The sequence below is a fragment of the Trematomus bernacchii genome, unplaced genomic scaffold (genome assembly GCF_902827165.1).
Source record: "Trematomus bernacchii unplaced genomic scaffold, fTreBer1.1, whole genome shotgun sequence".
Classification (NCBI taxonomy): domain Eukaryota; kingdom Metazoa; phylum Chordata; class Actinopteri; order Perciformes; family Nototheniidae; genus Trematomus; species Trematomus bernacchii.
The window spans coordinates 7,417,224-7,430,996 of record NW_022987656.1 but is presented as its reverse complement, the minus strand read 5'-3'; the positions used below and the strand labels follow the sequence as shown (position 1 = coordinate 7,430,996).

The 13,773-nt window shown below is 40.3% G+C and overlaps 1 protein-coding gene across 1 annotated transcript in view; it reads right to left on the bottom strand.

Moving 5' to 3' along the window:
* Window positions 1-11,287: 11,287 nt before the first annotated feature.
* Window positions 11,288-13,773, bottom strand: part of gabra2a (gamma-aminobutyric acid type A receptor subunit alpha2a) — a 36,815-nt gene continuing 34,329 nt past the window's right edge. Inside the window, exon 10 of the mRNA XM_034135260.1 lies at window positions 11,288-11,590. Coding sequence (XP_033991151.1) covers window positions 11,288-11,590 — 303 coding nt within the window. The remainder of the gene's footprint in view (window positions 11,591-13,773) is intronic.

Genomic DNA, 13,773 nt, shown 5'->3' with positions numbered 1-13,773 from the left:
TAATAATATATTAGTATTTGGAGTAGCGTTCATGGGATTCTCGTTGCTGAAAATTGGCTTTACCACTCATCATCACAATCAATCATATTGCCATCCTCACTATAATTATCATCATCATTATTATCAGTAATTGTAGGCATGAAAAACTGAATTTAGAAGAGATAGAGTGGACGATAGGTGACAAGCAAACAGCAGACTGTGAATGGCAGAGACACCTGTCAATCAAAACACAACTCTATTACTTTGTTCAAGCTTAATATCACTTCTCTTTAATCACCCCCAGGAAACACATTCAAATAAATCAAATATCCTTCATGATACCTAAACTTCCTGTGGGGGAAATATTATTACTGTTGCTAAGTAACTGTATCAACGTATTGTTCCTGCCTAAATAGCATGAAGAAGATGATATGAGAGAAACCAATTTCAGCTCCCACTTGCTTTTATCATTTCATCAAAGCCTCCAGTCTGTGGCATCAGCACTTCCCATGATACACTGCAGGGTTACGCTTTGTGTCTCTGATGAGTTTTCACAACAATGGAGCTCTATGGTACAGAGGAAGGGGATATGTCAGGCTGTGACACACACAGTAGTTGTAAGGGTCTTCATTTGTTAACAAGAAGAAACATTGTCTTTACTTTGATCATGTTTATGTTATGGATGTTATCATATGTTCATTCGAGGCATCAAGCTGTTACATTCACTGTCCTGCAGTCTAAAACTAAAAGGATAATATACTCTCATGCTGTAAAATATTTCATATTATTCTCTGTTTTCTCAGATCAGATTAATTTATATACATTAGTAAGGGAAGACAATTATCACGTAATAACACTTTGAACATGCCAGAGCTGCTGCTCTTTTTATATTTAAGATCTGAGTGGTACAATACCACTGAGAAGCTGGTTGTGTCAAATATACAATATTTCAAGAACAAAAGCCAGGTAATTTAATATGGAAAAACGAATTGAACCCAACTTTATTAATTATAATTAGCCACCGCCAAAGTGATACAATTCTGATTTGTGTGACCTCATCTTCATATCCTCCAACTCCTCAGACTGGAAATATTAAGACAAAGTGAATTAATAGTTTAGTTGAGATACTTTGAACCCTCATGGAACATGGGCAGCCTGTGTACTCAGTCTGAGCTTGGCTCAAATACAATCTGCAGTCCGTTGCTGTATCTCAAATCATGTACTATTTTACTAATATGGCCAAACACAGTGCACTTTAAGTACCTGGATGTCGCATTTATAACAGCCAAAGAGTACAGTGTGGAATGCTGCACCAGCTAGCTAGGTCAGGTAAACATTTATACATGTGTTATTTTTTCACTATTTAGTAAACGTATCAGTTCTGGTGTCTGTAATTGTATTTGGTTAGATGAGCAGTTTGTAATGATTTGCTAATACTGCTAGCTAGCTTACCATTCAGTCCCGTTTTATCACATAATACGCATTAAAACCACATATAAAAGGTAAAAAGGATGGTTAAGTTGAAATGAACGAAAAGGTCATCAAGTTTTTACATTTAGGTTTGTGGCTGTGGCTCAGTGGGTAGTGTGCTGGACTTCAAATCAGGGGATAAAGTTCAAGTCCCACTGCAGTCAGCATGTCGTTGTGTCCCTGAGACACTTCACTCCAAATTGCTCCTGTGGGGGTTGTCCACAGTACTGAATGTATGTAAGTTGCTTTGGATAAAAGCGTCTAACAAATGACATGTAATGTAATGTCTGATGCTTCCAGTCTTTGAGCTTAGCTAGGCTAACTGCACTTGACTCTAACTCTGTACTAAAGATCTGAGGTTTTAGAAAGTTAGCAAACATGCATATTACTCATGCTTTAGATTAACTCGTAAACAACAAATGCGTACTATCTATTGCAACTTTAACTCTGATTAAATGTTTTTGGTAAATTAAATTTAAGTCAAGAATCAAAAACTCTCAATTGTTGGTGCCTGAAAATCCACGCCAACACCCTTATTGTCTCCAGGGTGGGATGACATTTGGTTTAACAACTGCAAGGTAGGTTCAGCAAAAAAAACATTTCCAGCTGTATTTCTGTGTTAAGGTTTTTCAATTAGACTTCAAATCATTCAATGCTCTCTAATTCCCATAAATGTAACAATTGTGATTTCAGTGAGACCTATAGGAGTCTGCCAACACCTCTCCTGTCTTCAGACTGTAGTCATCATCAAATAACAATCACTTTATTTTATCCCGGGGGAGAGTTGGGTTTTGAAATAAAAAAAAGATATATGTGTATAAATACGTAGCTAAAGTAAGAATATGCAATATAAGATAAAATAGAGATATTTGTATCAACATATGAAGTTAAATTCTAATGTGCAATAAAATATATAATTAAATGTAAACATAAGAAGAAGGTTCTGAGGTTGTCAGCTGCAGCCCTGAATTCAGAAGCTTGGGGTGAATGTGTGGGTGGAGGTGTGTGTGTGTTGGGGGGGGGGGGGGGGGGCGAATACTGAGATGACTGTGGACAGCTCCGGCCTCTGGCTACAGTCAGACCCTCAGAAAGCTTCTCCACCTCAGATAAGACTCCCCTAAAGGACCGTAGAGTCACTCTGTGTGCGTGTGTGAGTCTGTGTTTGTGTGTGTGTGATATGAGTCATACTGAAAAGCTGCAGCAATACTTTACACGACAAGGTTTTGCATAGGAATGTACAAGAGTCTGTATTTTTCGTTTTAAAAAATTGCACGTTGGCTAAGGAGTCAGGTAGTCCTCTTATTGGGAGGTCGGTGGTTTGATCCCCAGCCCCTTAGGTCAACATGTCAAGATGTCCTTGTGCAAAATACATAACCCCAAGTTGCTCCAAATTGCTTATGGTGTGTGAGTGGGTGTGAATGTTAGTCTCTGAGCAGGTGCAACTTATGGCAGCATTTTCCTCTGTATGAATGCGTGTGAATGCAGACCTGTATATGTGCTGGAAAAGCACTCTACAGTGCCTTTTCCTATTACGATGTACATATTTGGTCCGAATGTCACTTTCATGTCGATTTTACCGCCTATTGATGGAAAAGCTAGAGTTTTGGATTATTTATAAATGAAATGACCCCATGTATTTCGAGTTAGTCTTTATTTGTGTCCATAGCAAATGATTGCAGAGCTCGTAGTGTTTAATGGGCAGATGAAATCCTCTGAAAGGTGAGCCAGCAGTGAGGATAAGGTGATGCTGCTGCAGATCAAAGGCGGAGGATAAGTGCAGACAGGAGGGTAAATGTGCTGATACGTGCTGAGTCTGATTACAGCCGCTTCAGCAACAGCAATGTGGATCTAAGCACTGTTAGGATTTGGATGTGTGTGTGTGTGTGTGTGTGTGTGTGTGTGTGTGTGTGTGTGTGTGTGTGTGTGTGTGTGCTCGTGTTGAAGGATAGATGGGCACCTTTGTACTGAGTAACCTTACGGTTAATTCCACAGTGTATGATTTTTGTCCAAGTAGTAGCAAAGTGTAAGCAGTCATCACTTTAGTCCAGAGAGTAATCATATCTTGACAGCTCCAAGCTAGGCTGCCATGTAATGTGCAAAAACAACATGTATATGTTTGGAAGACTACCAGCAGGTCAAACCTAACTGCTTTCAAAAATCATGGGCCCTGATCTGAACTAATCCATGTTATCAGCCATCTTGGATATCATTATTTGATTATCTTTCATCAAACATAGCCAGTTGAAACCATGGTCTGTATTCACAGTATTAAGGGTAATCTTAATCATTGTTCTACCATGAGGAAGGTGTTTTGGCACTGTGGCATTGGATTTAAAGACTTGTGACGGCCCCAGAGCCTGTGTGCAGGTGTGTTTACAGGTCTTATGTTGGGGTGGAGCTGAGGAGGCCAATCAGCGCGATCACGGACACCTGGCCGGAGCCGAGGTGCTATTAAGCCCAGCTGCCCGGAGTCACACGGCGGTCCTGACTCTCTCCAAGCCAGCTGCAGAAGGACTCTCGCTCTGGTCCTTTCCCCTCGTCCGTCTTCTCCTGTTCTTGGTGTTTGCTCTTTGATGATGATCAATAAAGTGCCGTGGTTTTTGGAACCTTTGAACACCTCTCTTTGTTTTCCTGTTGTGGCCAACGGGCCGGTCATAACAGACTTGTGAGAGGGTCTAAAGATAGAGGTTGTCATTTATTCTAAAGTGTGTAAAGCATGCTGCGACAAATGTGTAATTTGTGTGATTGATTTAAACATAATTGAACAATTGTAATCTTATTACTTAGTCAATGATGCATGTATTATCTGTAAGTATAGCATTTCTAAATGTGGGGACAACTGTGTATACAAGCAACCCAGTCTCACGGCATTTCGTGTTATAGTCGCGACATTTAATCTATTGATCGTGTCACACAGAACGATTTTAAAAGCAATGTATTTCTATTGGTAGTGTGTTTCGTGCCTGCACCACGTCTTTTTGTCCGGTCGGGTCTTGGAAGACCGGAACATAAAAACATGTTCTTACTCAATATCAAGCCACGATTATTGTTTTTATTTTAAATCGTATAATGTTGGACTTTTTTTGCCGTCTGTGAGGAAAATAAATGGAGCTCAGAGCCTCAGAATACTGAAATCTGTATTTTTTGTATCTTTTTTTCCTCCTAATTTGTTATTCTTTTCTAAATAACACACTGTTATTTACTCAACAATAACACACAATTATCCTTGTTTTTATTTATTTATTTAATTCTATAATCTCGGGCTTTTTTGCCGTCCGTCAGGAAGTGAATTTCAAAATAAAGTAACAGGAAACAGACGTAGGCCTATATGGGACATTTCGAGCATCATTGCGATACACACCATGATACAAACCCACTGAACTGATTACCCAAGATCCTCAGCTATGGTTTAAGCTCGGTGATTGGATGTTTTAGCCGCAATGAACGTTGGGATATGGTTTTAATGCAATATGAAATCCGAAAAACATTTCGGAGTTTAGGATGGCCGAAGACACTACACTACCCATAATCCTCAGCTATCGTTTGGGACTACAGTCCCTTTGCTTGACAAACCCCGTGATTAATCTTCAAGCTCTGGGATTGGATGTTGGAGTGGCAGTGCGCCAAGGTTACGCCGAGCGCCAAACAGCACTTTGAAATGGAACGAAACCACGGCAGACTATCCAAAACTGGACTTGAACGGGACCAGCCCATGGATGTATAATAAGAACTGGATACAGCGTGGGAGGCGGGGCCTCGTTCATTCCTATGAGAGTTGCTCATTGGCGCATGAAGACAAAATGGCCCAACCTTTGAGAGAGCTAAACGTCACGAAAGTACTCATATAATCAGGGGTGTACACAACTTTCTCAGTGAGGTACTCCGATGAGTACCTGGAGTCAGAGCTTGGTACTCCAACTGTGCGGGTGGTAGCGGAGTACAGCGCTTCGCGATTGTCAACGGGGGGGGGGGGGTGGTAGTGGAGTACAGCGCTTCGCGATTGTCAACGGGGGGGTGGTGGTAGTGGAGTACAGCGCTTCACGATTGTCAACGGGGGGGGGGGGGGGGTGGTAGTGGAGTACAGAGCTTCGTGACCGCGGAGCGTGTGAACGTTGTGATCAGCTGTTTTAGCGCACGGCTGCTGTACAGACCGACGTTAACAGCAGCCCTGTCTGTGCACACGGAGACCGACTCTGTCGTCCGGTGATCTAACCGCCTTCTGGAAAAGCTTCACAAGTACGTCGGTACGCAAATGCGCTTTGTGACATTTTTTTATGGATTTTTTGTCAAAGCACTTAAGATATTCATTGCTATCGGGATGTTAAGAGCATTCCATGGAATATAACAAAAAGTGTATCTCGAGCCGGTTTCTCAAACTTACCTACCCTACCTTTAACCTAAAGTATTCTTTAATGTTTAAATAAAGGTTAATTCGTTTGTCTGTTTTGCACATCCTCCTATTAATATCTTTGTACATCTGGCACTAAACTGTTTTATTGTAGAGATCACCCAACGTGCATTGCGGCTAAACAATCCAACAAATTAGAAGGAAAAAAAGATTGAAAAAATACAGATTTCAGTATTCTGAGGCTCTGAGCCCCATTTCTTTTCCTCACGGACAGCAAAAAAAGTCTGACCAGTGGCGAGCCGTGAGCTTTATACCTAGGCCCTCTGACCCCCACCCCTTCCCTCGAAAAAAAAAAAAAAATAGTTATTACGTCACAGCGTATACTTCAGCGGAATATCAAAACAACGGCCCAGGGTGCAAAACGCATCAATGACAGCGACCCTCTACCACACAAAACAACACCTGTGAACCCAATTTGTGTTCTTTGACATTGAAAATGATATTGCATTGTGTTTGTTACTTTCGTTGCAGTTGTATGTCTTAAGTGTAATTTGGCATGCTTTTATTTTGAAGGCGAGTTCACGCTGTTGACAGGAAGTTATTGTTGCTATGGAAACAAGAAAAGTTTCACAGCGGGCGGAACTTGTCATCTAGTCCGCGATAATAAAACCCACCCATTTAGAGGGAAGATATGATTGGTCAATTGTACTGTCATTTGACATTACTCTCTCGTTCAGTTACTAGCGGGCCCTCTGTGAATCGCAGAGAGGGCCAGGTGAGCTTCTTTCATGTAACCCACATTCAAACAGAGACTGAACAGGCAGATTCGAAGGATTTATTTATTTGGAAATGTTATTTTATTAAATCAAGTTTTTTTTCGGTAAAACTAATGAAAAATATAACAAAAATAATATTAAAAAAATATATATTTTAAAAAAATATATTTTTTTTTAATGTTTTTAAATATTATTTTTTGGAATATCTTAGGCCCTCACAGAGGGCCTAGAGGGCCCTGACGGCTCGCCACTGAGTCTGACATTATACAATATAAAATTAAAAACAATAATTGTGGCTTGATATTGAGTAAGAACATGTTTTTATGAACCACACAGCTTCCGGTCTTCCAAGACGCGACCGGAAGAAAAATAAGTGGTGCAGGCACGAAACACACTACCAATAGAAATACATTGCTTTTAAAATCGTTCTGTGTGACAAGAAAAAAAGGGGAAAATCGTGTTGGTGAACACGAATCAATAGATTAAATGTTGTGACTATAACACGAAATGCAGTGAGACTGGGTTGGACTATAACACGAAATGCCGTGAGACTGGGTTGATACAAGACATATTAATGTATACATGTTTAAATCCATCCATCTATGCTAATAAAATGGAGAGGACTCATTTTAAATGACAGGTAAGAAGAAAATATGAAGATATGTGAAAGATATGTAAATTATGAGATTAGATTTCACCCGTAAAACCTATCCCACAGAAAATAAACCACCATTCTGATCATGTCAAATAAAGAATATCATTGTCTACCTTTAAAATATCAGCTTCAAAAAGATTTGGATGCTACTCTGACTTGTATCAGGGAGCATGATTTATCTGTCAGTTAAACTCTCGCTCTGAACATCTGTTCCTTCACTATGTAACGCTGGCGAGCGGTGATGCCCTGGAGGAACTACTTAAGAAAGTGGAACACATTTTACGGAAACATTTTCTCTGGTCATCCAGCTGCTTTACCTTTCCTGATGGACAGAACGTTTGACTTGTTGCTCATGTAAGGCTAACTGCTAACTGCTGCCAACAGTAGCTGCCGTCAGCTAGCTAGCTGCCATGACTGTTAGCTTTTACCACTGGGAAAGTGTTGAGGCTAAGATTGTAAATTCTGTCCTACATGTCCCCTGCTTTCACTCCTAACACTTGTAACAAAAATGTACAATTGGAATTTGAAAGCATGGACACAGAGTTCTTTCTTTCAATTTATCACAGTCTGATTCTGTGTTGTCTGAAACATGATGGCACAGAAAACGGTATCGGTTGTGAATGCCCTCCTCGATCCTTCCCTCCACTGACTCATGCTCTATGACCTGTCTTTCAAAAATGATGTCAAACACCACTCCAGGGGCTCCTCTCTAGAGTATACCAGCAGTTATAAAGTGGATGAAGACCATACTGAGTGTATACGTGTTATTGTTGACAATAGAGTGATGCAGTAATGACATTTCTAAAAACGACCCGGAATTAAATGAAAAGTCTATGGAATTTCTCTTGAATTTTGGAATATTGCAGAAAATAAGATCTGTTTCAAACACATTTTGTTCAGCATAAACTTTGGGTGAGCGTGTCGTGAACGTTGTGATCAGCTGATTTTGCGCGGTTCTCCAGTGTGTGCGCGGGGCACAGAATGTGCACAGGGGAGTCTTTTTAGAAGTATTCAATGTTCTCGCGTCCAGGAGAGGAGCTTAGAATGAAGAGACTAATGGAGTCTCCGAAAAGGTTCAAATTGGTGAGTTTAATTAAATGGCACGATGATACAACAAGCAGAGGGTAAGGGAAAAGACAAAGCCGGTGTTGTCTCTCGTGGCTGCAGCGAAGGAGTGCTCTCCAGAGCTCCCTCACCTCCCTATATCTCAGTCGTGACCCCTCCTCCTCAATGGTGGGCGGTGACGTAGGGAGGGAACTTCCCTCCTCTTTCTCATTGTCTTAGTTTCTCTGATTAGGTCATCTCTCTGAGAGTGCCCACTTCCTTAAGTCTTTTATCCTCCTTATCTCTTTCATGACTTTCTATTTAATACCTTATAAACAGCTGTAATAGTTCATTTAAAACATTGTTAGCGACATGCTACATACTGACCGGATATGAAGGAATAAAAGCTTGGCATTGAGATTGTATGAGAACTTCCGGGTTTTTTCACAATAAAACAGCTTTTAAACTGACGATATATTTTAGACTAATTATTATATTAAACATTGATTTTAATTTCTAACAATCCCTCCTTTCACACCTTTTAAGGTGTGAACACAATACTGAAATTAATGAGTTCTTCATCTGTAAACATTGATTTTAAATTTCTAACAATCCCTCCTTTCACACCTTTTAAGGTGTGAACACAATACTGAAATTAATGAGTTCTTCATCTGTAAACATTGATTTTAAATTTCTAACAGTCTCCCTCCGCAGCCGGTTGACGTAAATCTAATTTCCGGTTTTTAGGACTCATACTACATTTTCGTTTCGCCCAGGTAAAAACAGAACGACACAGATTTGTTCTCAATGAATTTCACAATCCTGTATTCATGGTCAGAGGAATCAGGAAGAGCCTTTACACTCCAACATTTAAAGAAACACAGGGTCAAGTTGGAAAACATAATAATCTCTAGAACAATTCTCATCTAAAATATATAGATTTTAAAAGTGGGTTAAACAAAGCACAGAATTGATATACATATAAATATTTCGAAAACTTTTACACATAAAAAACGACAAAATGTAAAGAATACAGTATAATTTACACAGTTTCTTTTTCCAAGGTTGAGACTTTTAAATGTGTTGGTCCAGTTTTTCTGCTACATTGTATATTCAAAGATTACCATAAATCTACATTTAAATACACAGACGCTTTATATTTCTACACGCATTCTCACACATTTCTATCCAATCATAATCATCTTCCACAGTGTGACAGTCTAGAGAGCTGTACAAAGAGTACAGAGTGAGCAGCGGAGAACCGTGCAGCCCTGGGTGTGACTGTGGTGAAGCTGCGGTGTGGAATAAGTTCCCAGCAAATTGTTTGATGTGGTAAACATGTTAATAGGAGAGATAGACACTGAGAAGCGATCAGAAATCAGTGGAGGGGTTGGTTGATGTTTCGTGCTGCTAAACGCCCCACTGTCTCATGATTATAAAAGTTCTATAATGAAAAAACTGTTCAAAAGTAATTGATTGGTGAAATAAACTCAAGAGACATGTTCTTGTAATTATGGCCTCTATTATCCATCAGTACTGCAACACACAATTAAGAGGAAAGGATCCTTAGATAATAGCTCTTATTGGTGATTATGAACCGTTTCATGGACTGTGTTAAAGGGGCCCTATTGGACTTATTTCCAGGTTCTTATTTGTATGTTGTGTCTCTGCTGTGACATGTCTCCATGCTTTAATGTTCAAAAAGCTCTTTATTTTTCTCATATTGCCTGTGCTGCACCTTTTTTCACCCTCTGTCTGAAACCAGAGCCAAGTTCGCTCTGATTGGTTAGCTGGCCGGCTCTGTTGTGATTGGTCAACCGCTTAGAGATGTTCCGTCCTTTAGCCTACCACGTACAATCTGTTGGAGCGTTAGCCAATAGTGCGAGTTCAGACTACAACCATATACATTTTGGGACCTGACAAATATGTTAGCAAAAGATGTCCTATTTATACATCTAGTAGGCATAAATGTAATGATGAATGTTGGTCCAATATTCTTTTTTGATTAACTCTGGTTTAGTCTCCAATTCCTAAAAAATGTGTTTCTTTAGCTGCTACGTCTCTAATTTTGTCTTTAGCTGCCAAATGCTAGCCTAAGTATGTTCCCCAGCTAGTCTCTAACTGTGTCTTTAGCTGCCAAATGGTAACTATGTTCCCCAACTAGTCTCTAACTGTGTCTTTAGCTGCCAAATGCTAACTATGTTCCCCAGCTAGTCTCTAACTGTGTCTTTAGCTGCCAAATGCTAACTATGTTCCCCAACTAGTCTCTAACTGTGTCTTTAGCTGCTAAATGCTAACTATGTTCCCCAGTTAGTCTCTACTGTGCCTTTAGCTACTTAATGCTAACAATGTTGTCAAGCTAGTCTCTCACTGTGCCTGCTGTGTGCTGCTGAGCAGTGAACATTGCAGTGGCTTTATCAGAGCCTTTTTCACAAACAAACAGTTGCTTCTGAGTAAGATAAGATAAGACAAGATAGTACTTTATTGATCCCAATTTGGGAAATTTTTGTTTCAAAGACAGTTGGTGATGAATCTCTATGGTTCAATCACTATGAGTTTGATCTGTTGGCGATATAACGTTTTTGATTACTGCAGCTTTAAACATTGTTTTTTTTCTTCTAGTTTTTGCAGTATTGTTTTCTAATGTTACCAGATCCTTTCATAAATATCACATTTGGAAATGATAATTAGGAGGACATTTCTTTTTTTTATGCAATGTATACATTTTTTTAGATCCAAGAGGAAGTATAAGTTTCCGTTCCTCTCTGTTTGGGCATCTGGAACTAAAAGTATCCTGACTTTAACCTTGTAAAGATGCCTGGCTTACTCCTGTATGATCTATCAGGATTATTGTAACCCAGTTATGATGTTTACCTGCTTCAATCCAAAAATGAGTACGGCAAGAGAGAACGGATTTCTCAATGCATGTATTGTACACAGCTACTGGCTGATAAAATGAATACCAACAGATGTATAAGTCCTGAATTGGTGTGTTTGTAGTGAGTCCTGTACGTTTCATTTGGCAGGGTCCATGTATTTAATGACTGGTTCTCTGTTCAGGTAGGTGGCCCAGTAGACCAGGTTAAAGCTTGAGAACAGAACGGGGAACAGGATGCGGGAGATGCGGTCGATCTTGCTGACGCTGTTGAAGGTCTTCTTGTTGTGCTCAGGCTTTGTTTCCGCTGCGGTCTTGTTGTTATCGGTCAGACCGCACTTTGAGATGGTGGGCAGCGTAGAGTCTTTTGTGATGTTGGGAGCGTAGTTAGCCACAGCTACAGCATAGGCGTTGTTCTTCTTCATCACTGCTGCTTCCTTTTTCTGTGTGAAAAAAGGCCACAGGGTTAGACCTTTAAAAGAAAATATTCCTACTTAAACAATATCAATAATTCGCAATAATGGCAAGCATAATTTTATTTTGTAGGGAAATGCCCATTTATCAATTATACTATACATAGGCAGTGTAACTGTGTTATTACCCATTTAAATGACAATGAGGCAAAAAAAAATGGAACAAAAAAAGGGAAATAACCAGGGGTGCACGCAACTTTCTCAGATGAGTAGAGTCAGTGTTTGGTACTCCAACTTCTGGCTCCCCTGGGGGGGGGGGGTGGTAGTGGAGTACAGAGCTTCGTGACCACAGAGCGTGTGAACGTTGTGATCTGCTGTGTTAGCGCAGTGCTGCTGTACAGACCGACGTTAACAGCAGCCCTCTGCACACGGAGACCGACTCCGCCTTCTGGAAAAGCTTCACAAGTACGTCGGTACGCAAATGCGCTTTGTGACACAAGTGACGGTACGCATTTCAGATTGTTGCCGCGCATGCGTACCAGTTATGTGCACCCCTGGAAATAACTTCTTTAAGCTGTTCATTTTAGCTGTTTTTTCAATCGTGTTAAGGATCCAATAGGGAAATGTGACACCTCTATACAGAAAGTGTGGCTTTTAATTGACAGAAGCTTAATATATAACAAAATAACCAAAGTATAACTTGATAGACTAAACTCAAGGCCACCTAACAATACGCTGAATGAGGTTACAATTCACGTAAAGCCCAAGTAAAGACAACGAGAAAACTACTTGAGTCTGGAGTAGAGCCACTGATTCCCAACTAAGGTGCTGTTTTAGGACTACATACTGGGATATGTTTTTGACTCATGCAGACACACCCATGAGCTGACACACTGTGTCATTACATGCTGTTCATACAATTATGTTAGGAATGTGTAATCAACACCAAAGAAGTCAAAGTATTCCCTGAATACCATCAATGGCTGTCAAAAGACTTAATTGCAAAAAGGTGGTATTCCTTATGGGGACAATGAAGGTGTAAAAGACAACAGAAAGGAACTCATGGTCAAGATACACAGATGCACAGGGAACCCTAACCAAGCATGGGAGGGACCTTTTTGTCTGGTGTACCCCTTGAGCTGGTAGCCATTCTATAAGTCCCATGGTGTTTGGTCTTTAGTTTTTCTTCACTGGGCTCTCCTAAACCCGGTTTCACAGCGCGGGCACCGGTAGCTGTGCGTTTATCCCTGCCTAACCATGCATTCATTCTTACTGCCACTTTGCAGCTAATGTTAGCTAATTGCTATCCATGTGCCGCAGTGTGAACGTGATCTACAGAGGTGTTACAATCAACACCATCCCGGAAGGAACTGCAACTATAACACATAACTAGTCAGGACCCAAGGCTTATGAAAATGTATTCAAAAATGAATTAAAAAAAAACTCTACAGACACCTGAGATCCACTCAAGGTCCGCGTACCCGTGGTGGTGAACGACTGCTATAAAGCACCAGGAGTTGATGATCAACGTGTATTGTATGGCAAGTTTTACAGGGTCAAACAGGTTCAAATAGAATTGTAAATGTACAGTATATATGCTACTGTACAGTACCTTGGCTGAATCGAATAGCTGTTTTCAAAGAAAAGTGTACCTGCAAACAAGAAGCCTTTGAAAGAGATTGAAATCTGATTGCTTGATACACATCCAGCACTACAACCACATACTGTATGTACTTTTCTCTCAGTGACAGCCCTAAAAGTAGCTGCTGCCAGTTTCTTGCCCCTGTAGTAATGGCAGCTGAATTGACACTGAAACTGGCCATCTGTCTTCCTGTCAATTTAAGACGGCGAGAAAGCACCTCCAGAGATTGGGGTGGGGAACCTCCGAAAACCTTAGTTTTCTCCTGAGTTTAATGCATTTCAATGAACTGGGGAGAGAACTGGGAAAAACCGCAGCAGAGTGATGGAATATGGAAATATATGTTGTACAGAATGAACCAGTGGAGATATTGTAGTAGAGGTGAGAGGTAATCAACCTTATCAGCATTTGGCCATTATTTAACAACATTTATATGACAATGTATGGTAGTTGTATTCATTTCAACTCAACAGCAGCCACAACACAAGTGGTAACTGCAGAGAATCCAAAACCTTTCACTGAACTGCCTGGTTTGACCTCACAGTGCCTCCTTTCCTGCTAGCTTGAAACACTT